Source organism: Lynx canadensis, chromosome B4, assembly GCF_007474595.2.
Source record: "Lynx canadensis isolate LIC74 chromosome B4, mLynCan4.pri.v2, whole genome shotgun sequence".
Lineage (NCBI taxonomy): Eukaryota > Metazoa > Chordata > Mammalia > Carnivora > Felidae > Lynx > Lynx canadensis.
This window is the reverse complement of record NC_044309.1, coordinates 139,600,780-139,628,018: the sequence shown is the minus strand read 5'-3', so window position 1 is coordinate 139,628,018 and position 27,239 is coordinate 139,600,780. Positions and strand designations below refer to the sequence as shown.

Sequence of the window (27,239 nt, the reverse complement as noted above, 5' to 3'; positions counted from 1 at the left end):
AGTTGGGCAGGTGTCAGGTCCTCGAGCAACAGACTGACTTCAGACCCTGAACGCGGCTACTCGAGTGTGGCTTCACTTTTTTCATCCTTTCGCACCTCCCCACCCCGACCTTCCGTTTGACCAAAACACTGTGGGAAGGTACTGGCTGCTGGGGTTATTACTATTTATTTATTTATTTTGGGGGGCATCTTACATATACTGGAAAGTGACCAGAAAAGAAGGTTGACACATTTCCCTCTTAGGCAGGTTCCATTCGTGGATTATGGATTCTTCTGCAAGGGTTTCATCAACAATGGGCAACTGGAAACACCCTGTTTGTATGTTACTGTTCAGTACATACCTGCAAATTCAGCTGTGATATTTTTATTGTTCAAAAGATCTACGTCCTGGTTATTTTTATTGTTATCTGTGGTTTTTACTTGATCTTAACACAGATGTAAGGGTTGTATAAATTTCCAACTAAAAATTATGTTTCTGATCATTTTATTTGCAGTCAGCCTTGCATCACAGAAATGTATGCTAATCCGTGATACTTTCATCATGCTGGACTTTAATTATCGATATGTGTCAATAACTATAAACATCTGTAGGACCCTACATGTATCATCTTTAAGCATTAAATCGACATGTTCCAATTTGGTCATTTTTACCTACTGATTTCCTTTCCCTCTCCTTGGCCAGGTATACCTTTATTTATTTGTTGCTTTAAATTTTTTGTTTGTAGGAGTGCCCTTAGAAGGTTTCCTGTATTTGATTATTCGTTTACTTATTTAATTTATATTTTATTTTTAAAGTTTACATCCAAATCAACGTATAGTGCAACAACGATTTCAGTATATTTGATTATTTTAAAACCTGATTTAAGCAGTCCTTGCCTTTTAGTAGGGGAGACTAACCCACTTACGTTTATTGTCACCGCTGGCACAGAAGTTGTCATGAATAGCACGTCCCACTACGATTTCTGGTTATGGTCCGTTCACGGTTCAGGTCTTTATACACACGCACGTTTCACATGCTTTCTCCTCAGCCATAGTTTGAAGGAATCTATTATCGGCCACCTTTGTGTAATCGAACGCACTCTCAATGATGAAGCCATGTCTCTAACGACCTAAGTCATCATGGGTCCTCTACTCCACGAACAGACGTTAGGTCACTCTTCTCTTACTCACCAGCTGCTCCGGCATGTCAGCCTCTGTTAATCTCACCAGAGGCTACAAATTGGTTTACTATCACACAACGATTATTTTTCACAATATACAGTGTACTAAATACATGCTGTGGATTTTGCGTTCAACTTCCTAAGCACACTCACAGGGGTGATTTGTTTGACTCCACGTATCTGTTGGTATCGAGAATCACCATTCTTCTTCTCACACATGACCTTTTCCCTCATCAGCTCTTGATTTTTATTTCTTCAATTGGCTTGAGATGATTTTTGTTCACATTTTCAGGGAAGCTTTGTGGGTGGTACACTTTCTAAATCCTCGCAAATTTAAAACTGTCTTCTTTAGTCCCTTGGTCTAAAAAGCAACTCGAACTAGGGTTGAATTCTTTTTTTTTTTTTTAATGTTTATTTATTCTTGAGACAGAGAGACAAGAGTGTGAGTGGGGCAGGGGCAGAGAGAGAGACACACAGAATCGTAAGCAGGCTCCAGGCTCCAAGCTGTCAGCACAGAGCCCGATGCAGGGCTCGAACTCACAAACTGTGAGATCATGACCTGAGCCGAAGTCAGACGCCCAACCGACTGAGCCACCCAGGGGCCCTGAAGTGGGGTTGAATTCGTAAGTGACAGTATGTTTCAGTCAAATCCCTGGTGGTGATCCTTCCTTTCCTTCCAGTTCAGAGGGCGGCTGGTCTGTGCCTTCATAGGTTCCGTGGACCTCTGTCCTCCTGTCTTAATTTTATTTCCCTGATTTAGCCTGGCTTGGGATGAGGCAGCTCCCTCTCATCCTTTCCATGCAAACACAAGGCCATGGGGTGCGTGGGTCCTGGTGCTTCTGTCCTGTTTGTAGTTGGGGGTTTTCTTTCCAGTCCTATTTTTGCCCTAATCTGACGATTCTTTCTTTCCTGGTCACGGTGGCTTCCCCTCTGGAGCGCCCCGTTTCTCAGGTTAGGAATGTGCCCTCTGCCCTCACACCTACCGACTTTTTTCTCTCTGGCTCGTTTCGTGGCTTTCTCCTATGACCTGTTCCTTGGCTGAAGACCCCCACACTTCACGGCATCGGTTTTCTGCAGGGACGGGTCCTTCATTCGCAGCTCCCAACGCCTTTCTCGATTCCACTCATGTTTCGGGTATCCTGCCTTTCCTCCAGCTCACCCAGCAAACCTCCTTTGCCCCAGGCGGTCCTTTCTCTGTGGCTCGCGGCTCCCGGGTCACAGAAGGCACAGCCCCCTGTATGTCTCTGACACCCACCAGCAGACGTTCTCCACAAGTCTCCTCTGTGTGCCTTAAACAACTCTTGTCAGAGCTAACTCTGCCTTTAATTCTTTATGAAGTATTCCTTTCCACAGTGTGCATTTTCGCACAGGCTCCTGTTTGAACTTGGGCCCTGATGTTTTTTTAAACCCCCTTCGGACAAGCAGAGGCCTAGCCTGGCCTCGAATGAGCCAAGAGGCCCGGTGGCAAGCAAGTCTCCAACCTTCCTCTGGGTTCCCGGGCGGGGCGGGGGCGGGGGGAGCCCTGCGGTTCCAGGCTGGCCTAGAAGGTCTAGATGCACAGAGACCCCCAGCCGTCACGTGACCCCAACAGGCTCTCAACCGGTGGGGGAGGCGGCTCCCAGGGGTGTCTATCCCCCTTGGGGGGGGGGTCAGGTGCTCTGCCTCGGCCGGAGAGTTTTATGTTCTTTTGAGAACGCCGAACTGAGTGCGCACACAGGCCCCTGCGTGAGCCACCGCGTTGCCCTCTTCTGCCCACCCCGCCCCTTCCGGTGAAGCTCACCTCCACCCACCGCCTCCTGTCCTGTCACGCTGCTGGGAGTCAGTCTCTGCAGGGCGATCGGGGGCGCTCCTGCTGGCCCGACCCCACCTCTGCAGGCTGGTTTCCCCGTGGGTGCAGCCGGGCCTGGGGCTCGAGGGCGGGCCCGGGCGCGATGAGGAATTCGCAGGTTCTCTCTGCATTTTAGGAGGTTCTCGTCGGAGCTGGGGCGCAGACGGTAAAGCAATGTGCCAAGAAGGGGCCTCCCATCCACGTGCGACACGCCCATGGCGAGGCTACCAAACTCAGCACGTGTCTCTCTTTTCTTTGAGTCAGGATGCGATGGCCAATTGGTTTTATTTCCAAAAATACACAAGACCGGAAGCGAGGCAAAGACCACGCGGCTGTCGTAACAAGCGTGACACCGTATGAGTCCAGAAAGTCCAGCCGCCACATGAATCCAGGGGGCCCCGGCCGGTTCTTCGCAGACGTGGAGGAAGGATCAGACCATTCCTCTCTCCTCCAAATGTCCAACAAGCTGGTTCCGTCCTAGCGTGGATGGCCGTGGTAATGGGGAAGAGGGAAGCTCCTCCCTCCCCCACTCATCAGTCCCATGAAGACCTGAAGCCACGTGGGCAGAGACGACACAAAGTGAGACGCAGCCAAAATTCAAACAAAACCAAGAGACGCGGCAACACGGCCAGTACCCCGGGGCTTTCTGCTACCCAGCGCCCACTACCAGATGGGCCGGGGGCTTCCCAGAAGGGGCTGCGGGTATGGCTTCTTCCTGATGATGCAGCCACTGGGGATGTGAGCACTCCAGAATATTCCGGAAGGTGCCACACGAGGAAAACGGCAACACTCAGACTCACACCGACTCCCCTGGGCTTTCATAAACCGTCCTCTCCCTTTCCCACCACCCCAGGGACCTGTGAGGTCAGCCTGGGGTGCACTCTTCCCCCATCCCACAGACGAGGAAACTGAGGCTACCAACGTGTGCATGAGAAATATCACCACGTGAAAGGGGTGGGGACGATCTCACGCAGAAAGAGGAGAAGCGGCCGGAGAGTGGGAGGCTTGTCACGGAGCAGGGCACAGCGGGGGGGAGGGGGGTCACACACAGCACCTGGCGGGGCCGAGCTCGGTGCTCCGGCCGGGGGAGAAGACGCGAGGGAGGATGGGTGCCAGAACCCAGTGGTGGCGGCTCTGGACCCACCACCCAGAACCCATGTCGTCCAGTATACGCCTCGGGTCTAACTGGGAGTCGACGTTTAAGGTAATTTGGGTTGAGACAGAAATCCTTCTGTGTTTTAGACTGATCTTTAACGAGTGCCCACGTCACATGCCGTGTGGTCCCCAAGTGGCACGCAGACAACTGGGGAGGGGTCGGCCGGCGGAGGACCCTGTCCCCGGTGCTGCTGTCCAGGCGGCACAGCTGGCCTGGGATCAGCAGGGCGCACAGAGGACAGAGCCCGGAGGCACAGCGATGGAGACAGGTGCAGCATGATCAGAACCAGGGGTGCAAGGGGCCGGCTGGGACGTGGGCGCCAGGCAGGGAAGGCATCCTGCCCTGGAGGTTTGTGCAGTGCGCACACTGACCGACTGACTTCTCGCTTATGTGATCTTACACATCACAGCACAGCCGAGAGGGGCTGGGTTTACCTCTGTCCTTTACAAAGAAGCAAAGCCCTAAGCAACGTCATTCGTAAGATCATAAGGACGCATTAAACCAACAGGAAAAAACATGTTTTGGATCACTTTGCCCAAAAGCTCACGAAAGCCGGGACCAGAAGACAGAATTAACACACACAGTCCCAGCAACCCGGGATCACTCTGAACTTGATCAGCTCTTATCAAACACTCGCTGTTGACAAGGTGGCCCCTTCATGCTCGTGGGGTCGCAGGGACCCCCCTTGACTTCTAGGATAGCAGGAGAGCTCTGGGCAAAGGCACAGGGCAGGCCCCGACAGCCCACGGCCGTGTGGTGGGCTGGCAGGGTGGGCAATGTGGTGGCAACAGCCGGTCCGCTCGCTCCAGAAGATTCCCTTACGTGGGGGGGGGGGGGGGCACATACTGTGTCTGAGGCAGGGTCCCCACCTTCCCTGTGGACTGCTGAGACTTGGGACCATTTGACCTTCTCGGATCCCGGAGCCCCAGGCATCAGGGTGAGCGGTGGGACACGGAGGCCTGACCAGCGCCTTCCGAAGGCCAGCATTTTTCCCCCATCTATTCAGCAGACACTTTTGACCTCACGTCTAAGCGATGGCCACTTGTGCAAGCCCAAATGGGGCCAAAAGCTGTCCCTCCACGGACTGTCACGGGGCCCGTCCGCTGCTGTCCCTCCACGGACTGTCACGGGGGCCCGTCAGCTCTCCGAGGGGCAGGACTAGGCAGGCTTCCTCCCCGCATCCCAAGCATCCAACATGGCTCCAGGAAGGATGGGGGTGGGGGCAGGGGAGGGGGGAGGGGAGGGAGAGCACCGACGCTGTGCCCCAGCTGCCCATGCAGGGGCGAGGGGACGGCAGAACTGAGCCTCCCAGGCCTCGCGCTGGGGCCCGTCCCCAACCCTGATGTGGTCGGCTTGGCGGGCTGGCGTCACCTCTGTGGCGTGAGGGACGCCCCAACCCCGTGGCGGGGGGCTCGCCCCAGGCCCACTGGTTTCTCCACTGGGCACGTCCCCCCGCAATTCAACCGTGTGCCATTTACATATTTAAAACAATCCAGAGAACAACTGCTTTCAGGAAAATTGAGACTGATGCAGTGCCGTTACCCTAAACAGCTACCAGCACGTAACGTCTCCCATCGCGAAATCGGCCGAAAGTGCCCACGGAAATAACGCGGGCTTGGTCAAACCAATTTTCCATTTCTGGGCTCGCTTCTGCCGAGCAAATGAAGACTGCCGCAGCTCACGATGCTAGCTGGTGCCGGGCCGGCCGGCCGCGTTCTTTGTTTACACACGGAATCTATTAAAACGTCCAGCTATTACTGTGGTGATAAACAGCAGTGATTCAAGGAACACAAAATGGATTGCAGACAGGGATCAGAGTAATGACTCGGTATTTTTCATTGTTTGTGCGGCAGAAAGAACTAGCTGCGTGCGGGCACTGACTTGCTCGGGGGAGTTCTGCCCTCCGCTCGGCCTCCCTGGACGCTAATCCTAGAAACCTGACAAAAGCCCTTTGTCCTGGCAGGACGTCGTCGTATTTGCTGAGATGCTCCCAGAGGGCAGATGAGAGGGGCTGGCTGGGAGTCCTCCCGCGTCTCCGTCCTCCGTCCTCCTCCCCTCCGCTCCCCCGGGCGGCCACGCCCCATCCTGAGCCCAGATGCCTCCCTCCCGGCAGGGCACACCCGGGCCACGCTCTGTGCGCTGCCTGGGCTCCAGCGGACCCGCCATAAACACCATTCCATCCGATTCCACATGCCTGACGGACGGCGGCCCCTCGGCCCTGCGGGAGGGGCCGCTCAGCCCCAGACCTCACGGTACGGCTGGCCCTCTGTCCCCTGATCCTCGCAGGCGGCAGGGGAGGCCCTGAGCCACGGGCCACCGTGCGCGGTTTCTCAGCCAAAGCTCCGCCCGCCATCCGCCGCGGGAGAGGAGAGCCCTGAACAGATGCCAGAAAGCACATCCTCGCGGGCGCGTGCAGGGCGTGAGGGGCTCCGCCACATGCCCCCACCGCACGGATCCCAACAGAAACTCTCCAGCTGAAAATCCTGTTTGTCCGTTAGAGGCACATCCATTACCCGTCTCGTCCTCGCGCCAAGATGCGTAATAGCGCTCTACAAGTGACGCGGGCGGCCGCTAATTCCCTCCTCGGGAACCCGCCGCGGCGGACACGGCACAGGCTGGACCGGGGATTATCCCGCGGGGCCCTCGTCCCATCCTGCGCTCTGATGAGGAGCCTCCTGGAGCCCCAGCCTCGTCTTCTGCGCCTGCTCTCTGACCCCGTGCCCTGCTGACCTGCACCGTCCCACCCGGAGGCCCACTTCCTGAGAGCCCGCTGCGGTCTCCCCACCTGCCCCCCAAATCCTGGGGCAGGGGCCGAGGGGGCACACGGCCCAACCCGGATCAACTCAGGGCCCAGGTTCCCCGCTGACACCACGGTCTGTTCCAGGCGCCTTCCCAGGAGCCCATGCGCCCCGCACCCGGGGCTGCTCACAGGGTTCCCAGGGTGTATTTCTCTGAAACAGAGGCCAGCCTGGGGCAATGTGTGCAGGAGGGAGCCCTGTCTACACGGACGGGTGCCCTGGGAGGGGGACGTGGCAAATGAGCTTGCCTGCAGAGGCTGGGCACGCCGGGAAGGGCCTCGACGCACAGAGCCGGGGGCACTCGGCTGGGGGCCTGGGACACCTGCCGGGGGGACTGATGGAAACCCCCGCAGATCCGCAGGGACCACTGTCTCCCTCCCCCCAAAGCAGACAAGGAAAGACCTGACACAAGCCAGCCAGTTGCGGCCTCCGGCCAATAAAGCCCCGCGCTGCCTCGCTCGGGGCCCAGAGTCATTTTTCTTTTATTGGTTTTCAGAATGAGCAGCAGAACGGCAGCTGAGACCCCGCTCTGTAATAAAAGCTTCTAATTGCTGGGATGGCTCATTCAAGATCAGAGACAAACCAGAGGCCCCCCAAACACCTCCACGAGGCACTGAGCTCCTGGAAGCTGTCAGGATGATCCCACCTGTAGGGGCTCACGGCTGGCAGGCACGTCTGGAGAGCCCTGAAGGCCCGGGGCCCACGAAAGGGACCAGCAGTGCGTCCCCTCCCGGTGGGGCCAGAACCTGCAGTTTCCACGCGCAGCACGGGCTGGCCCGGACCGGGCACTAGGAGTGCTCAGGACGTGCCGGCCGGTGCGGCGGGTGGACGGCCAGACGGGCGAGCGGGCCTTCCGCGGCCGGGAGAGCCAGGCTGGGGGCACAGCGACTGCAGGAAGTGATAGATTGCGCCCACGTTCCCGGAAGTCCTGGAACTCAGGAGCGAAGGAGCCCCGGGTCGCCCTGAGCACGGAGGGCCGGAAGGAGGCCTCACAGGGGACAGAAAGCCGAGCGCACACAACCCCCAAGGTCGGCAAGGCTGCGGGAATTCCTACTGACCCGTGGGCCTGGGGGGGCTGGGAGGGACCAGGGGACTCCTCGCAGAGAAGGGGGAGCAGACGCACCACACACAGGTCAGCCGCCCTGTGGTGGACGCCTGTGGACTTCCCTCCACGACCACGCCCGCCACCCTCCCCGCTGGGGGCCTCCAAGCCCCCCACCCCAGCCACGGACCCCGGGGGCTGCCACGCTGACTTCGGACGGCCTAGCGCCTAGTGTGTGGGCCGGGGGGTGGTCCTGGATGCCAACAGGAGTCACCAGGCCGGAAACACGAGTCCACCCTGACACCCGCCCTTCCCACCACGGCCGCCACCGTGTCCCCTCTCTAACACCGCAGACCCAGTGGGTCCCCTCCTCTGCAGCTGGGACCACAGAGTCTCATCTGCAACCCTCTCCCAGACAGAGTGACCTCGAGCCCGTGGCCCCAGCCGGCCTCACAAAGACAAAGCCCTCCTGAAGTTGTCCCTGTGCCCCCGGGGCACGCAGAAGGGACTCTCCGGCATCTTCCATATCCCCTGGGGCCCTACTTCACCCTTGGAGACGACTGGGCCCCCCCAGCTCCTAAGAAGCCAGGCTGTCTTGGGAGCAGGCCGCAGGTGCCCGTGTGGACCGCTCTCCTCCAACCGTCTCTGCCCACTTCAGACAGCCGTCGCCTCCCCGGGGAGTCACCTGAGGACCCTCCTGGGGCTCCGTGGGGGCAGGGCTTGTGCCCACCGGGACTTCCCGGACCCGCAGTGCCTCACAAATAACGGGCTCACGAGATACGTAGTAAATAAAGCTCTCCCGTGGGGGAGAAACGCGAGAGCGGCCCAAAGCTTGGGGGCCCCACGGCTGCAGCAGGCTGGGCCGGGGCTCCCCCGGGGTTCATCCTGCTCGGTCCTCCTCTTCACGAATGGAGGACTTTATTCCCACCGCAGGGGATGCACGGAGGGGCCCCGCCGGCTAGAGGCGCTCTCTCCCGCACCCGGGAACATTCCTCCAGTCCCGGAACCCCAGGTCGGGAGCTGCGTCCTGGAAATTGGGAAGACATGTGCTGCTCAGGTCTGGCTTCGAGCGACTGGGCAGGACAGCAGCGGCCGCATCCGAGTCTGTACGTGACCCTTTCCCCTCCGGCTTTGGGCCGGCCCGCAGCCCCGCGCTGACTCACCCCTCCCTCCGCAACCTGCACCTCTGAGCTCTGGGGATTTCTTTTCTTACGTATTTCTTTGATAATCTTCTCTCCTCCGTTTCTCTCCGTTTTTGGACCCTGTGTTCTTTGGACCTCCTGAACTGGTCTCTGTTTTTCCTACTTCTCGTCAACAATCGGCACTACGACTTTCTGGGGCTCCGTCCTTCCAACAGCGGGCTAACAGAATCTGCTCTGCACACACACACTCGCGCGGGTGTATGTGCACACAAATGCGCATGCGTGTGTAACCACAGGTGCACATGTGCTCACGTGTGCATTTTATACGTATTTTATACTTCCGTCCTCATAAAAACTATACACGTAATCCCCCCAAAATGCCTTTTATCTCCCTGGTGTCCAACTCAGCGTCTTAAATCCACCGTGACTCTTGTCACAAATCTGGGGCACGAGAGCATGGGGGTGACAGCTCACCCCTGTGTCGAGAGAGGTCGGCGGGGGCCCCTCACAGGGGAGCATGGTGGATGCGGGGCCATCGCACCCCCCTCCCCCGCCCGGGGGCTCAGGGACCCCACCTGGGGGAGGAAGGGAAGAGGTCGGGGACGTGTGGCCCCACTGGCGTGCCCTCCTCCTGCCGCCTTCCCACCCCCTGCTCCCGCGGGCCCCCCGCCAGCTTCTCTGTGTGGCCACTGGTTCCACGGCCTTCCGGGCGCCTGTGCCTCCGGCCTGTGGTTTGCGTCCTCTGTGCTCCCTGCTCGAGCACCGGCCCTTTGCTTTCCCCCACGTCCTCTAGCGTGGCCTGCGGACCCAACGGGCAGAGGCTGGGCTTCCCAGAAGGGTCCTCGGGCCCCACGCCACGGCGACCCACCTTGGGCTTAAGTTAGCGGACGGGACGGGATGGGACCCTCGGGAAGTGACATTTTTGGAAATGGAGTCATCTTAGGTGTAATAAATAAAGCTCGTGAGACAGAACCATCCTTAACCTGGGACGGGCCTGGACGTGACGGCCGAGTGTTCTCGAGGGAAACACTGGCTCCCGCAGGCACACGGCCACGTGACGACGGAGCCCCAGACCCGGCCTGAGGCCGACGGACCCTCCCTCCTCTCCTCTGGAGGAGCCTCGCCTTGACATCTGACCTCCGGCCCCCAGAGCCCAGTGAGAATGAGCTGTGGCTGCGGTCACTTGCGGGGGGGGGGCCGCAGGGGACTCACGGTGGAGGGGTCCTCCAGAGAGACAGCGCTCCGGGAGCTGAGGGGGCCTGTGCTTCTCGGGACCTGGGTCTTCAGGAAGCTCCCCCACCTGGAGACGCGCCAGACATGGGCCCTGCCCTGGCATGAACCCCCTTGGGGCCGTCTGCCGTGGGGCCAGGCGGGAGGGCCTGCCTGCACGGTGCCTCCTGCCGTCTCCTCTCCTTCCCCCTGTGCCTTTCTCCTTCTCTTGTCCCTGTCACTTTATACGGGTGTCCAGATGGCAACATGAGCAGCACGTGTGTTTTTGTTTTTTTTTTTTAACGGGGGGCCCAGAGCATTTGCTAGGTTCTTGGTCCTTGTAAGATTCTCAGTGCAAGTGTGTGGAGAGTGTGTGGGGGTCCAGTGTGTGGGGTCCAGGATATGGGGGTCTAGGGTGTGGGGTCTAGGGTGTGAGATCTAGGATGTGGGGGTCCAGGGTGCGGGGTTCCAGGGTGTGGAGATTTTACAGTGTGGGGGTCCAGGGTGGAGGGTCGAGAGTGTGGGGGTCTAGGGTGTGGCGGTCCAGGGTGTGGGGATCTTAGGGTGTGGGGATCTTAGGGTGTGGGGGGTCTAGGGTATGGGGGTCCAGTGTGTTGGGGCCAAATGTGTATGGGGTTCAGGGTATGGGGGTCCAGGGTGCAGGGGTCCAGGGCGTGGGGGTCCAGGGTGGGGGGGTCTAGGGTGTGGGGGTCAGGGTATGGGGGTCCAGTGTGTTGGGGTCCAATGTGTATGGGGTCCAGGGTATGGGGGTCCAGGTTGCAGGGCTCCAGGGTGTGGGGTCTAGGGTGTGGGGGTCCAGGGTGAGGGGTGTCTAGGGTGTAGGGGTCCAGGGTGCGGGGGTCCAGGGTGGGGGTTTAGGTTGTGGGTCCAGGGTGGGGTGGTCCAGGGTGGGAGGGTCTAGGGTGTGGGGGTCCAGGGTGCAGGGGTCCAGGGTGGGGTGTTAGGGTGTGGTGGTCCAGGGTGGGCCGGTCCAGGGTGGGAGGTTCTAGGGTGTGGGGCCCCAAGCTTGCAGGAGGCTGAGGCGGGAGCTCCTGGCCAAGCGGGCCATCTGGACAACACATCATCCTCAGGACTGTGCAGACGGGCAGTGGAAGGGACAGTGGCCCCCACCCTGTCCCACGCTAGCTTGCTCGGCCCGGACGAGGGCTCTGTGGAAAGACACTCAGCACCGTGGGGGTGTTAACAGGCAGGACCCAACAGGAATCAACGACAGCCAACCCCACCCCCGCCCTGGCGCTCGTCTGCCGTGTGAATTGGTCTGTTGTGAGCGCTGAGCTCCGGGACCGGTCGGCAGGCCAGGCTGGGCCGCCGGGCATCCCCTCCCAGGGTCTAGCCGAGATGCCAGGACACCGTGACCCCCTGACTGCCTGCAGTCCCGAACAGCCGGGCAGGATTTCCACCTCTGGGCACGGACGAGCTCAGGCTGCGGCTGCCGGGCCTCGTCTCAGAGCCGGCTCCTGGGAAGTGTGGTTTCGGGGGAAGCGAGTTTCCATGAAGTCCCAGTTCCTGAGCAGAACGGGACAGACACTCCCCCCAACCGGGTGCTTGCTCCGCACAGAACTCAAGTGTGGCGCCTAATGGCTGACCGGGAACGTGGGTTTCTATCTGGTTCGGGGGACGGGGCACCAGTGCGCGGACGGGCACCTAATGACACATGCAGTTCGTGGCCTCAGCGCCTGACATGGGGGAGGGCGCGTCTTCCCGGGTCACGTTCCTGGTGCAGGCCAACGTCCACGGGCCGGCGGAGCGAGAAGCGGAGTTGGGGCCACACAGACGCGGGAGCGCCCCGAGGCCGCCGGGCCACCACCCCTCGCCGTGTCCTGCCATGACGACCCCATCTCCCTGGTGACCTCGTGCATGGGCTTTTCACTACGCGGCATTCACCCTCACGACGCGGGACTCTCTCGTTTTACTCTATTTCTTCTAACTTCTTTTAAATGCCGGTCATGATCCAGGAAATTAACTTCATGACCCACTAATGGGGAGCAAGCTTCCCTCTGAGGAGCCACGCTCTAGGACACGCAAACACCAGCACGCGCCCGGGGTCCCTCCCCAGGAGCTGGAGTCATTAATGTATCGCACCCGCGTATGGGGGCCCCGCGTGAGGGCCACTCACAGGTGGGTGGGCACAGAGAAGGGAACACGGAGGCGTGAGGTGAGATGTGGTGGGGGTGGCGGGAGGGGCACTGCTCCAGACGCGCTCTAGCCACTGAGTTGGAATTGGCTGTCACCTGGCCAAGCCATCACGAGGTCCCTCAGAGCCCATCTCACGGGAAAACCGTCGTGATGGAAGGGGAGACCCCATAGCGCTAACTGAGCATCTGTAAGAGAATCGAGACGCGACCTGGAAACCCGGACTACGCCTCCAATTATACGGTGTTTGGGTCAAGAGCTCAAGTAAACTTTTCGGAAAGCTTTGCAAACGGGTCACCGCAGCCCAGCCTTGCCGTGAGAGCCGGAGCTCTGTCTGGAGACACCTGGGAAGACCCCCGCCCTCCGGCTTTATCACACTGACCCCTCGGTCCCCACGGATGGAGGACAGTGGCCCTGGCCAGCGAGGGTCTGCGTGTCCCCAGGTCTCCCCCGTTTGGGAACGGCACACAGACGGGGACCCTAGAATAATGAGCCCCTGGAGCTGGTGGCCACACGTCAGAAGCTCCCCTGGGCTCCCTCGGAGCCGCCAGGCAGGTGACAGGTCCCTGTACACCTGATGGGCATGAGGACAGGGTGCCCGTTCCCGTGTTCATCGCGGGTGAACAAGTGACTGTCTCAGCTGAGGGCCGCATGTGGCCAGTGCCCCCCGCCCAGCCCACGCTGCCACCAAGGGAGAACTGCCTAACTCCCACCAACGGGCAGCCGCTGCTCAGACCGTGCCCCCGAGGGGCCTGGAGCATATGGGCTCCACCCAGAGGCCGCGGGTTTTCCTCTGGCCCAGCTCCTGAGGGCTGTGGCCCCCACAGCAATCCCGGGAGGAGGCCCGGACCCCCGTGGGGCTTTCCAGATGCTTCCCCAGGGACCCCAGACCTCCCTGACTCAACGTTCCCGAGGCGGGAGTCACAGCCAGATCACAACCTACCCCAGTCCTCAGTTTCTAGGTGGAGCTTACGAGGAATGGCGGGATTGGGGTGAGAATGGGCCAGCAGGCAGCAGAGGTCATTGCCGTGTGGGCCTCGGCCTGCGGAGCCCCAGGGCCAGAACCAGAGGACACGGGCGCCGACTCCCGTGGCCTGGGCCGTCGCTGCACGGGCCTCGAGGAACTTACCTTTGGAAAAGGGACCTCAGCGAGCAGTCCCAGGACCCCCTCCCCTCCCCTCCTGCCCCTCCCACCCCCACCCCCAAGGAACAGCAGCATGGGGACAGGGCTGGTCGCAGCGCCTGGAAAGGAGGGTCCGCGGTGTGCCCCCTCAGTGGACAGGGGGGTGCTGGGGAAGGACAGGGGGCACCTCGGGGGTTTGTCGGGGCCTCTGCCGAGCGGCCACTCTGCGGTGCCCAGGGCGGGAACAGACATTCAGGTCACCACCCTTCCCCAGTCAATCCTGCTCTTTCAAGAGCCTTCGCCCCGCTCTGGGGGGCCCCAACCCCTTCTCCTGGAGCTTCGAGCACGCCCCTGCCCCAGAAACGAGGCAACACCACCAGCCACCGGTTGTGCGCGGGCCCTCAGCTACCTCCTGAGTGGTTCTGTCACGCTCTCCGTGACGGCCCGAGGGGGCGGGGACAGCCCAGGGACCGACGGATTGGCGCCCAGAGAACGAGGCGGGCGTGGAGGCAGGCGTGGCCCCTCCACACCAGGAAGCCGACTGCCCCCGTCATCGCCGGTGTGGGGCCGCCTCCCCTCGAGGACCCGGTGCCCGGGGCCCGCCGCCCTCCCTGCGTCCCAGAGCGAGCAGGGCCGCGTACGCACCGTGGTGGTCTTTATCCGCCCTCCGGGCTGCGTGCACGTCCAGCCTGACCGGTTGATCAGCAGGTCACAGCCTTCACCCTCCAGACACGGGAGCATGTCGCACCACTGCTTTGTCTTGATGATCCGAGCTGCGGGAGACAGGAGGGCGGTCAGCGTGGCTCAGCTGGGGCAGCGCCCGCACCCTGACCCCACCCTGGGCGCCGGCCACGGGGGCCGAAGGCCTGGTGGGCGGCACCCGGGTCACGCGGGGCGGCCGGCCACTGCCGCCCCGGACCCCGTTCGGTGCTGCTCCCCTGGCCCGGCCCTGCCCCCACCCCCAGCCCCCAGTAAGTGGTGACGGGGTGTTGAGGACAGTTTCAGGGAGCAGCCACGGCCTCGTGCTGGAGTGGACAAGTCTGTTCTCTCCTTAAAAGCAGCACCGATGTCCCTCCGGTGTGGCACACGCGGGCCGGGTGAAGGATGGGACGCAGGGGCCGGGGGTCGGCGCTGCGAGCGGGGTCCTCAGGAGGTGGGCCAGTGCTGCCATCGGACCGATCCACGGCGGGTCTCGCAGTGACCACGGCCCCTCCCTGGTCCTCCTCCAAAAGCGGGGGGCTGACCTGAGCCCCTGTCATCGCCTGGGGTGCAGGCAAGCGACAGGGTGGGTAGACCCCAGGTGGCCGCTGAGCCCGGAGTGACGCGGCGACCATAAAGCCCGAACCAACCGCTTCCAGGCAGAAAAGAGCCACGTTTCTCCCTTGCTGGAGGCACCCCGTCATTTTGTGGCTGCGGGCCTGTGGCTGCTTTCCGAGTTAGGACGCAGTGCGCGTCCTTCCTGAGGCACGTACGGCCGGCTGACCGCACTTTTACAGGAAGGGGATCCGCGCAAATCGGAGGGTCCCCCGTGCAGGGTCTGCACGTTCAGACCGAATGCCGCCAGCGGGCCAGACGCACGCTTCCAACCACAGCTTCGGCCCCGGCTCCCGCCCCCCTGCCGGAGGACGCACACGGGGGTCCAGGCCGAGCGAGCACAGGCGCGTGTTTGTGCATCTGCCCTGTGCCGGTGTGCCTGTCCCCTCGGGGGCGGTGGGAGGAGGCCAGCGGGGCCGGGAGACAGGCCGGGGGCGGGACCTGGGGCCGTCCAGAGGATGCACTAGGTGGTCACCCTGAGACCCGCTCCTTTCCAGGCCAGGCCACGGACGGGACGGCACCCCGCTAAGTCGCAAGGTGAAGCCCTGACCCTCTAACCCCCAACGTGTGGGCCCTCGGGGACCGTGCTCTTACGGAAGTCGGGTGACATGAGGTCACGAGGGTGGGGTCCCGGTCCCCTAGGACCGGTGCCCGTGTGAGAGCAGACACCGAGTCCCCGCTGTCCCTCGGCACCGAGCCCACGAGGACACGTGACAAGCCAGAGGAGGCCTCTTGCCGGAACCTGAGCCACCGGTGCCCTTGCCTCAAATCCCGGCCCCCAAACATTTGCTGCTGAAGCTGCCCTGGGGGTGGCATTTTGTCACAGCAGCCTGTGACACGAGGGACACTCACCCCTCGGAAACACTTCTCATTCAGCTGGAAAGTCAGCACGGAAGACACTGCAGCTGAGAACCAGTGCGGCTCCCCAGGGCAGGGTGGGGACGCGCAGGACTCCATGCGCAGCGTCCCCAGGAACGTCTCTGCAATGAGCGGCCGCCGTCCTGGGCCGGACCCTTCGGGGAGACGCTGGGTGCGGGCGGGAGCCCCTCCTGGGCCCGGCCACGCGGGAGCCAGCGCTTTGCCCAGTGCACCACCCACCCACCCCCGCCCCAGGCCTCCCTCCTCCTCCGCTCATCATTCCTGCCAGGGCCCCACCACGACGTCCTGTCCCGGATGCACCACTTTGTCACGGTAAAAGATGGCCCCATAAGCCCTGTTGGAAGCCAGGAGACGGACACCCTAAGCCCGCGAGGCGGCTACGGACTGAGGCACACGCCCGGCCCAATCCCCGGAAATCCTCTGCGTGGCGTCTGGGCGAGGATCCCGACAAGTGTCGGGGAAGCTTCTCTGGGATCAGCGGTGAGGATCGGCGAGGAAGGGGCTTAAGTGCGGATCAAAGGGAATCCGCATCCGCGCTCCCCGTCTGTCTCCCTGAGCCGCACCCAGGGAACGCGGTCACCGAGGCCCCGCCACCGGGGAGGCCTGGGCCGCCCCAACGCTTGACCGAGGGTCTGAGAGCGAGAACAAGGTGTCTCGGGGACGACGTCCCCTTCGGCGGCGAGAGGATGACGAGGTTCTGCAGGCAAGAAGGCCACGCAGGCGGGGGACTGCGTCATCCAGGAGGGGGCTGCACAGACAGTGCTGAGGGCCGGTCCCGGCTGGGGCTGTGCTGCCCAGGGTGTGGGACACCCCGGGACACGGCCAGACGCCCGAGCTGGCGGGGCCGGCAGAAGGGCCTGGGTTCCATGCTGCACCGCCGTGTGCTGGCCGCGGGGCCTCAGCAGCAGCGTTCGTCCACCCTCGGGCCCGGTCCTCCCAGGGGAGCACGGTGCCGGGAGGAGGAGCAGGTGCCCACACAGGGCTCAGCCTGTCGGGGCGCTCACGGACACGCATCCCTCACGGTCGGACGCCCTGCAGCCACTGGGGCTGGCGGCCGTGGACAGACGCCGGGGGAGGGCCTCAGACTCGCGTGCACCCCGAGGACCTCGGGACGCTCCCGTTAGCCTCACAGCAGCTCCCCTTCCCTTGCCAGGCCCTCAGCCGAGGCCACGTCACCGCAGTGTGACCCCGGGCTCCGCCTGGGCTCCGTTCACCTTTCTGGAAGCAGCCTGGAGGCCGCGGACCCCACCCCTCCACTCCTTCCCGTCACACACGCAACTCTGAAAGCGGGGGACACGCAGCCCCCCTCGCCGTGTCCACACGGCCGATCACACACGTCCCCACCTGCTCACATGTGCTCCTGTTCACACGCACGGGAACACGGCGGTCACGCAAACGCACACAGACTCTTAAACGCACGAACACGGGCAAACAGCACGCACCCGTCTGTGCGTCCACGAGTGCGTGCGCACACACACGAGCGGACGCATCGAGCGGCTGACGGCCACCCGTCCCCCACGCAGCGTGGCGGCCGGGCGTGCCGGGGGCCGGCCCTGTGGAGGGCACTGGCCGGCCGCTGCTGGGCACATGCCTTCTGTTCGCTGCAGAGCTCAGCTCAGCCGGCCCGAGCCCACTTCCTGCTGGAGGCGGTGGCAGGCACAACACTGGCCACCGCGTCCCAGGGACACGGGGACCTTTCATGCCACACGTCACGGTGTCGGTGACGCCGAGACAGCTCTAGTGCTGGGGAGGGCACCCGCCAAGGGCTGACAGTGCCCCCAGTGGCTGACAGTCAGGGGCTTCAGACGCATGGGCAGCTGGGCACCCCGCTCATCAGGCGTCATCGGCACGTCCCCCGGCCTGTCCCCGGGCCCGGGAGTGCAGGCTTTTCCAGACTGGGGCTGGGGGCCAAAATGGAGCCTCTGACGGGGCACCTGCTCGGCCGTGGGGGTGCCACTGCCCCTCCCTCGGCCCGTGCCCACCTCGCATGGGTCCCCAGAGACGCCCCCAGGCGCCCAGCACTCGCACCTCCTCTCGCCAGCCGGTCTCACTCCCCGTGAACACGCTTGCACCTGCCCACACGCACCCCGGGGCGGCTCTGTGCACCTGCTGCTGGCTGGGCGCCTCCCCCTCCCCCGGCAGCGAGCGCTGGGAGCCTCAGGCTGGGGCCCCGAGTGGCTCCCGGCCCCGCTCCAGACTGCCCTCCACGCGGACATCCCAGGGACGAGGGCTCTGCCTCAGGCCCCTGCTGCTTCAGCCCGCTGCAGCCGTGGGCAGCGTGTGGCAGGCCGCTCGGGACACAGCTGGACATGCATCAGAGGGCCAGAGGGGCAGCGAGGCCATGGTGGGGCGGGTGGCCCTGGTCCGGGGAGAGAGGCCGGGCACTGGGGAGAAAGGCCACAGCGTAGGGCCCGCAGGCGGGGGCCACAGCACTACAGGCGGGGAATTTGCCGGAAGGTCGATTTGCCCAGACAGCGTTCGGGCCGATGGTGAATGGAGCTGAAGACGGGTCAGGACAGCCACAGCGTGACGGGGCCGGGCAGGGAGCAGCGGGGACACTTCTGAGAAGAGACGAGGGAGAGACTACCTTCCGGGGAAAGGACAGCCCTTCAGAAACAGCGGGACGGCAGCGGGATCGGAGGAGGGGTCCATACGCAGCCCCCCAGCAACATGGCCTCACCGGCCCTGGGAACACACCCGGCACACCAACACACGTGTCCCGGAGAAGCCCCTCCTTCCTCTAAGAGACGCGCGAGCGGCCCGGCACCGGGCCCGAGTCAGGCAGCGGGGGACCGTGGACACAGCCGGGAGCTCCTCCCGCCGACCCCCGACCCCAGCCCGAGCCAGGAAGGGGCGGCTCAGGGGGCTCCCCGCCTGCGGCAGGGCTGGGTGGGGGGACGCGGAATGTCAGGGTGGAGGGTCCAGCCCGCGTCCACTGCTCCGAGCTCACCGAGCTGCACGGCTTCGTGACTGCAGGGCAATCTTTTCGCCCCGGGAACACTTTACTCTCCCGGAGCAGCCGGAAGCTTCCATCCAGGGCAGAGCCTGGGCTCGTCCGGCTGCTTTGCGAGCGCACCCTGCGGGCCACGGGGTCCCTGGCCCCGTGTGGGGGTGCACTGAGGACCCTTGCTCTCTGCCCCTCAGACAGGGACTCCCGCACAAGGGCATGAAGGCACGGAGCCCTCCCGCCACGCTCCCCGGGCCCCCCACACCGTCCACTGGGCCACCCTCGGGGACCGCCTGCCAGAGACGCAGGGCTGAGCCGTCCTCTCTGAGCGCCGTCCCCCAGGGAGGCAGAGCCCGGCAGGGTCCACTGGAGACGACCACGGCGGCCGTCCCGGCTGGTGTTGGGGCCCCGTGAACGTCTCCTACTGGAATCCCAGACTCTGGGCCCTCGGTGAGGACACGTGCCTCCACCCAGCTACCCTTTTACATCAGGACGATGACGGTCAGGCAAGCCGTGCTCCTTCCAAGGGCTCTTCTAGAAAACACTGGGGGCCTGCGCCCGCGGGTGCAGCCTGGCCATCCTGGAGTGTGCTCTATGCCTACAAGTGTGCCCACACTTGCTCCGCAGCCTTGGCACAGGGAGAGGGGGTGGCGCTAAGGCCACACGGTGGGGGGGGGGGGGGCACAGCGCCCGGGGCCACAGCACCCTGCTGGCTTCCTGCCCGAATGCCCCTGCGGGAGCAGTTCACGAGGAGAGAGCGTGGCAGGACACGGGCACGGCTCGGTCCCCGCCCCTGTCACGACCGGGTCACGCCCATTTAAGGCAGTGCCGGAAGGAGACAGCCTGGGACAGGCGCCGGGAGCCCCTCCCACCAGTGCCCCGGGACAGCTCTGGGGGAAATACAGGGGCTCTGCCGTTACCAGCGGGTTTCAGACAACATGTGGGCGGCGTCCCCAACTCCACAGCCTCCGGGCAAAGGCAGAAGAAAGCGTCAACGTGGAGCAAACTGGCAGGTGCCACGCCCGAGGATCTCCCCCAAACATCTGCCCTAGAGAAATGCTGCCAATTTAAATGTTATTGGTTCTGCAGTTTTGTTTGTGTTTAATCTGTAAGTGGTTTCAGTCTTTTTCCGGTTTATAGTCTGGTGAGGACGCCCAGCTTGGTGTTTGTTCATATCCCGGCAACGTTATAATGGAAACCATTTAGGTCAGTCGCGAGGGGCCCAGGGAAGGAGCTTTCCCTTCAAAGGAGTTTTCAAGTGATTTAAGTCTGGGCAACACCCGCTGCCCACCCGCGGTGAGCTGGGCAGAGAAGGAGGCAGAGCCGGGGCGGGAGACTGACGCACGGAGCCTCCGGGACCAGACTGGGGCCGCAGAAGGGAGCCCAGAAGGTTCCGGTCCCGTAGCCCTCACCACCCTCGCCCCAGCCAGAGGGGCTTGGATCTCCTGGGACAGCCCCCTCTGGGGTCTCCCTGCCGTGGGCCCAGCCTAGAGACGGAGGGACCTGGAGGCGGGCGTGTGCTGCGAGCATGGGCTGTGGGGTAGCCTTTCTTTCCCCCGTCCCTCCGGCCCCTCCATGGGGGGAGCGTCTCCCCTGAGATTGTCACAGACTCCACGTTTGTTGTAGTCGTTCGGGTAACGGAACATCTTAAGTCGCTTGCAGCGTCATGCAGAAATGAGGGCCGGCCCCAAACTCGATTAAGCACTGATCGATCCCTGCCCGCCGCGGGGCCCACCCCTCCCCGGGGCCCGGTCAGCCGCTCCTTTCTCCTTCCTCCCAAACGACCTGTGAAGGGCGGGGTGGAGACTGGCACAGACTGATGTTGGCTCATGGTGGGGCCAGGCCGTGCCTGGAGGATGCTCAGTCCCGATTCTCCTTCTCTGGAGCACATTCCAGGAGCCTCAAAGGCCCAGGAGTCTGGCTGCAAAGTCTCCTCGGCCGCACTACCCCTACTCACCAGATCCAGCTCCCTCTGGCTCAACAGGCCTCCTCACCACCACCATCATCACCAGCAGCTCCCGGACTGAGCTCTTGTCGTACTGGGCACACTGGCCCCTTCACTCCAACCACACTTCTTGGCGGAGGCTCTCCGGAACCTCTTTCAGAACGTGCGGGTTCTGAGGGTTCCCGGGACAAGGAACTGTGAGAAGCTGGGGTTCGTGCCCAGTGGCCAACCCGTAAGTGCCCTCTTGTGGCCTCTGTCACTCCAGGACAGACCTCCTTCTTTTCAGAAGCCCCCCGTGTCCCAGTCTGATACCTCCCCGCTTGTGCCCACGGTGCGGCACGAGCGGAGACTGGTGACGAATCTCAACCCCGTCGCTGAGGATGTGGACACGGGGGCTCCTACGTCTCATTCTTCACAGCCCCCAGCCTCCCTGGAGGACAGCTGATGCGGGAAAGGCTGCAGAGCTGTGTCGGCACAAACCCACCCGGCTTCCTCCCGTCGGTGGAAAACCCCGCTGCAGGCAGAGATGGTTATGCGGCTGCAGAGCGGGGGGCCCAGTCAGCACCCCCAGGCCCCGCAGTGGAGCCCGCGGCATGGGGGGCAGCCAGCCAGGACCTCCTGCCCGGCCTGACTCAGCCTGCGAGGGCCGTGTGTCCTCCCCAGCCTGGGGGGCCTCAGGGCTCGTGGTGGGTGGTGAGCAGAACTGGGAGGCAGGAGGCCCGGGTTCGAGTCTCAGCCCTGCCACCACCTGGACTCCTCGAGCCTTTCGGTTTGGCTCCTAGTCAGTTTCCCCAAATCGATCAACAGAGAACACGCCGTGCCTGACGCTTGATGCTCTGGAGGGACGTCCAGGTTCTGGCCAGGGCCTGACGCTCCCGCCTCGTGTGTCCCAATGGCAACAGAAGGTAAGCCTGTGTCCTCACCGTACAGACCACATCCCCAGGGCCTGACCCTGGAGCCGGCGTGAGGCACTGATGTCCCAGCTCACCCAGACGCCTTGCAAATGCTGGGCCAACAGCTGTGGCCCCTGACGTGCCAGCAAGCAGCTTAAATGGGGAGCAGTAAGGAAGCGTCTGGGCCAGCACAGGGCCCCCGCTGTTGAGTGTGTTCCATTGGACAACTGGTCTCGCCCAGAGGCAGGTGGGCGCGGGGGTGGGGTGCGCACGAGCACCTGTGCGTGCCCACCCGAGCAGGTGCTCAGCAAACACTGAGGAAATGCCCAGACGCACAGAAGAGCGAGCCGTCACAAAACCTGACTTCTGACGTGTCGGCTGCTGGTTCGAGTGTCCCCAGTAACTCCAGGTGACCCCAAGATCGAAGCGCAGACTTGCCTCTTTGGCCCATAAAGCCCGTGAACGTCCAGCACCCCGCTGTCTGAATCCTGGCCTCCTTATCTCTGTCCTGCCTCCAGAACCTTCTGCCCTGGGCCTGATCACATGTCTCCTCCACCTCTCAGGCCACCCTCTCTCCTGGCTCCCGAGTCCAGGCCAGCATCTGGCCTGCCAGGCCGCCCTCGACGCCCTCACGCCCCACATGCGGCCGGCACTGGGGCCCGGAGCCCACACCTCTGGGGGTCCTCGTGCACCCCTGAGCTCACAGAGCACCCCCCTCACTTCCACCCCTCCCACGGAATCCTCGATCAGAATGTTCGTGTTACAGGGAGGAATTAGCACGAGACCGGAGCCGGGCAGGACTTTCTCGCCCCAGGAAGACAAGTGGGCACAGCCCGCCAGCAGGGGTCTCGGCTGCCCCCGCCTGGGGACCCCCCCCGTGAAGATCCGCCACGGCGGCTGGTCTGGGAGCTGAGGTCCCAGGTGATCAGGCTCAAAGCTCCCTTGGACCTAATAACAAGCAGGACGCCGGGCCATTTGCTGAGTTCATTTACAATCCGGGAGGGTAATGGTGCCTTACGCGAGTAATTTCTCACGGATCCTCAAAAGAGCCACGGACTTCGTCTCCCGAAGCGCGTTCTTCTTGGGAAGGCCCAGGAGGCTTTTATTTACTCAGTAAGACTCCCCGAGCACTCGCTCCGTGTGAGCGGGGCGTCCGCACCAGCTCCTGGGCCGCGGCCCCACCGGGAGCAGGAACACCCCCCGTCCGGGCCGCGGCTCTGAACCTGGGAACACGACCGCGAGACACAGGGGACACGCTCACGGACCGGGACAAACCACACACGCTGCAGGCCACAGAGAGCCCGAGCCCACCCGCTTCAAAGGCGACCACATGGCTCTCTGGCCAACGACTTCTCTGGAAGTGGCATCGTCTGGACAAGCACGTAAGGTGAGGCCCCGTGAGGAGCAGAAGACGAGGAAACGCCATCATGGACCCCTCGCTAACGAGGGAAAACTCGGACTTATGACCTCATTAAGCCTCAGAACCCTCCTTCAGGAGGGAGCATGGGCCCCTTTCACAGACAGGAATACTGAGGCCTGGGAGTTCCCCTCTCCTGCTCCCCCCCTGCTACCAGGTGCACACCATCCTCCGAAGGCGGCCCCACCCCACCATCACCACTCCTGAAGCCCCCCAGGGGGCCAGGGTGAGGGGCGCTGCAGGTACCCAGGCCCAGACTCTTCTGGGCCCCATCCCCATCCCTCCCCCCATGCTCAGGCAGTGTAAGTCCTACCCGTGTTTCCCCTGATGTCCTGCCCCCCTGCCTCTCCTGCCCCCCAGGTCTCCCTCCATCTGCACAGCCACCCCCTCTCCTGGGAACCCTTCTCCGCCACCCCTCCGCCTTCCGCCTCTCCCCCCGGGATGGCCCGGCCGCTCCCTGCTGTCCCCGTGGTGGGCCGTGGGAGGGCTTCTGATGACCCCAGACCCGGGACTGTGCGGGACCCCTCAGTGCTCTGCTGAGGTCCCCGGGGGGCGAGGGGACAAGGGATGGAGGGATGAAGACACAGGACAGGAAGGCGCCCGGCCCACCTGGCCCAGGTGGTCACAGATGCTCAGAGACATAGAGTCTGGGCAGGCGTGGGCCCCGCGTGGCAACCCCGTGCCCGCTCGCCTCGCCTCCCTGGCGACACCGGCCCGGGACTGGGTTATACACCCAGATTTCACTCCTCAGATTTCATTCCTACCAATCAGGGGTCCTCAGGAGGCGGGGCTGAGGGTCAGAGTGGACCCCAGTGGAACCTCCTCACCAGAGCCACGGCACTTCCTATGGCGGTCAAGCTGCTGACCACGTGTGCACATGTGAGTTGAGCCGTGCAGCCGTGCATTTGTGTGCGCGCACACGGGTGTGATGTGCACACGTGTGTGCATGTGTGTGTGCGTCCCTGTCTGTGGGGTCTGAACGTTCTGGTCCAGGACCCGAGCCGCACGTGACGAGGGAGGTCCGGGGCCAGCTACACCCCGCCCGGCGGGAAGGACGCAGAGGCTCCTTCCTCGTTTTCTGGCACCAATACGCTTCGGCTCAATCCCCGTGAACGACAGCAGCCCCGGCAGGCCCCTCGCCCACCCCCGAACCAGAGGAGACAAAGATATGACCCCGAGGGACCCGAGTCTGGCCGACGGTGGCAGGTGTGGACAGCAGGCCCCGCGGCGAGCACGCTCCCGGCTCCGGCCTGGACAGATGGACGGGGACAGACGTGCTAATTTGCTTGGGGACCGTGGAGGCCGCACCGCCGCGCTCAACGCCAGGCTCTTCGCTGCTCACAAACCGCACGGCTCCCTTTAGAATAAACCGTTTCTTCGTTCCCATTAACATATGTATCTGCTTACTTTACTCGACAGCTTGGAAAATGAATCATGCAGAACAAAGCCAGTGGGGCTGCAGGAGAGCTCCGGCCACGTCCTCCGACGGGATCCCCGACAGACCCTGTCCGACCGAGGTGGGGGGGGCGACCCTCCCCGGCAGGTCTGACCCAGAAGGGTACACCCCCCCTTGTCCCGCTGGGGTCAGATCACGCAACGGGAAAGGGGCAGCTGACGCTTAATGCACAGGCACACGTACTGATCACAGGTACACACACACACTGACCCACAGGAGCCAAACATAAGTGGGACATCCCAGGGTTCCAGAAAAATCTACCGTAGGGAGAGCTGATGTAGACCGTGAGGTCTTAACTGAGACAGGATCCCTGTAGCGAACGTTCTGGAAGGGGAGGAGTGCCCTGGGCTCCCCACTGCTCTGCTCCACGGGGCGGTGCGTTAAGGCCCCTCCTGGCAGGAAGGCCCACGGGGCTGGAGGTCAGAGGGTGCCCTGGGTGGCTTAAGGCCCCCCCCCAAAGCCCACTTTCAGCCGGCCCTCCCTGGGCAGCCTGGTGCCGGGGCAGAGGAGTCAGGTGAGCACTGCCCTGAAGGACAGGGCAAGGGTGGTATAAAGACGGGGACTGGACACGGGGACATGCGTGCAGGGTCTGGGGGGCACAGCGAGGTGCAGCCTGGCCCGTGGAGGGCCGGGGGCCTTGTGGAGAGGAGTCTGTACGTCCAGACCCCCCTGGTGGGCTCCAGGTCTCCTGCCCGCGCCCCCTGCGGGGTCAGCCACACGGGGCTCAGGATGATACAAACAAGCAGAGTATCCTCAGAGATGCCCCCGAGCTTAAGGGAGAAACCCATTTGCTCTCAGCCCCAGAAGCACCTTCTGTGCTCCAGAAATTCTGCTTTGAAACGTCAGTGCCCAGACACATCAGGTGAGCACGCAGCGGGGGAAGGAGCGGGGCTACCCGGCCCTTGGGGAACGCCACCACCGGCTGCTGGGGACAGGCATGAGGCCCAAGGACACGGAGATGCCTCGCGGGTCCTCACAGGGACGTCCGTGCACGGTGAGTGTTACAAGCGCTGGGATCACCCCCAGGAAGGCCCGACTCCCTCATCGTTACATCACAAAGGGGGACACGGAAGCTTGGGGGGGGGGTCAGGAAACGTGCCAGGGTCCCACGGCTGCCAAGTGACCCCACGGGGAGCTGGGCTGGGGCAGCCTGAGCAGAGCCCCGTGCTCTCTGGATCCGTGTGGCCCTTGGGCAGGAGCCTGGAGGCAAGGGCGCGGCGGGAGGAGGAAGGGAGGCTCGTCCGAGGAGGACCGCGTCCGGGGCAGTCCCGCGGGCCTGTGTCCAGTGGGGCCACCACAGCGGGGCTCCCTTGCCACCTGCCAGACGGGCGTCTGCACAGCAAGGTGGAGTCGGGGACGGTGAGCGGGTGGAGGTGGAGGAAACGGAATCGGGCGGAGTGGATGCCAGCAAGGGACAGCCCGGCCCAGCCGGGGGCGGGGGACAGGCCTCAGGAAGCGACCAGGCTCTTGGCCCCGGGTCTCACTCTGCGTCTCTCTCCCCTCCCCCACACCGGACGCAGTCAGAGCTCCCGGCCGCTCCGCCGTCCCCCTCCTCTGCCCGGCGCTGCCGCGGTTCAGCACCCCGTTCCGATGGCACCTCGGCACTTCCAGCTTAACGCTGCTACAAACACACCCGTCTTCCCTTCCTTCGAATTATTTTCTCAAGACGAATTTCTAGGAGTGGAATTACGGGATCGAGGGTCTGGGCATCTCCATGGCCCTGGATGCGTCCCGCCAGGCTGCTCACGGAATGGATTCCGCCCTCAACACGGCCCCTGCACAGCTCCGAGGATGCCTGTCTTTCCCACGGGAGCTCCGGCCCGGAGTCACCCCTGCGCTCGGCGTGCGAGTGTAGACGGGAGTGGGGTCCCAGGGCGGCCTGAAGAAACACGTCCCACCAATAAGCCGACCTGGGGTGGAAGTTCGTGCAGCTAAGTGCACGGGAGCAGACGCCGTTCTGAGAGTCACACGCGAGAGACGGCGGCCCCTGCCCTCTGTGGACCCAGGGCTACGAGGGGCCAGAGACTCTGGGAGGCAGAGGGCGTGTGCCTCCCTCCCACCCTATCAGCACCCAGGCTGCACGGCCTGAGTGGCGCCTTGTCCCAGCCCTGTGCCGTCCCCACGGCAGGAAGCATCTGGCGGGGGTCGCGAATGAGGGTCTGGGGCCCCGGGTCTCCCACTGTGGTGGGTCACCAGATGATCTGGGAGCATCCGACCCCCGAGGGAGCTCCTGATTCCCAGCTGCCTGGGAACTGCTCCCCCCCGACACCTGCAGACCCTCACAATGGTCTCCACCACGGAAGCCGGTGAAGAGGGAGACACACCCAGGGGCACCGGGGTGGCTCAGTCGGTTAAGCGTCCGACTTTGGCTCAGGTCACGGTCTCGCGGTCCGTGGGTTCGAGCCCCGCGTCGGGCCCTGGGCTGACAGCTCGGAGCCTGGAGCCTGCTTGGGATCCTCTCTCTCCCTCTCTCTGCCCCTCCCCCACTTGTGTTTTCTCAATTTCCCAACATGAATAAATGAGCTTGAAAAAGGGACACATCCCCGTCTCTCTACCTGTTACCTATCATCTATCCTATCTACTCTGTCCATCACGTATCTATCGATCAACCCATCTATTTACCTCGACTTACCTGTCTACCGATCTGCCTATGGGTCAACTTATGTGCCTACCTATCTATTGATGGGCTGGTCTACCCGTCTGTCTGTCCGCCTGTCGATCCGTCTGTCCATCACCAAAGCCCCCATGCGCTCATCGGCCCCCCTCAGCGTCCAGCC

At 63.0% G+C, this 27,239-nt stretch overlaps 1 protein-coding gene across 1 annotated transcript in view; it reads right to left on the bottom strand.

Moving 5' to 3' along the window:
- The window catches only part of TAFA5 (TAFA chemokine like family member 5), a 119,545-nt gene that overhangs the window by 20,258 nt on the left and 72,048 nt on the right, over positions 1 to 27,239 (bottom strand). Inside the window, exon 3 of the mRNA XM_030321937.1 lies at positions 14,257 to 14,384. Within this exon, the coding sequence (XP_030177797.1) occupies positions 14,257 to 14,384 (128 nt within the window). The remainder of the gene's footprint in view (positions 1 to 14,256; positions 14,385 to 27,239) is intronic.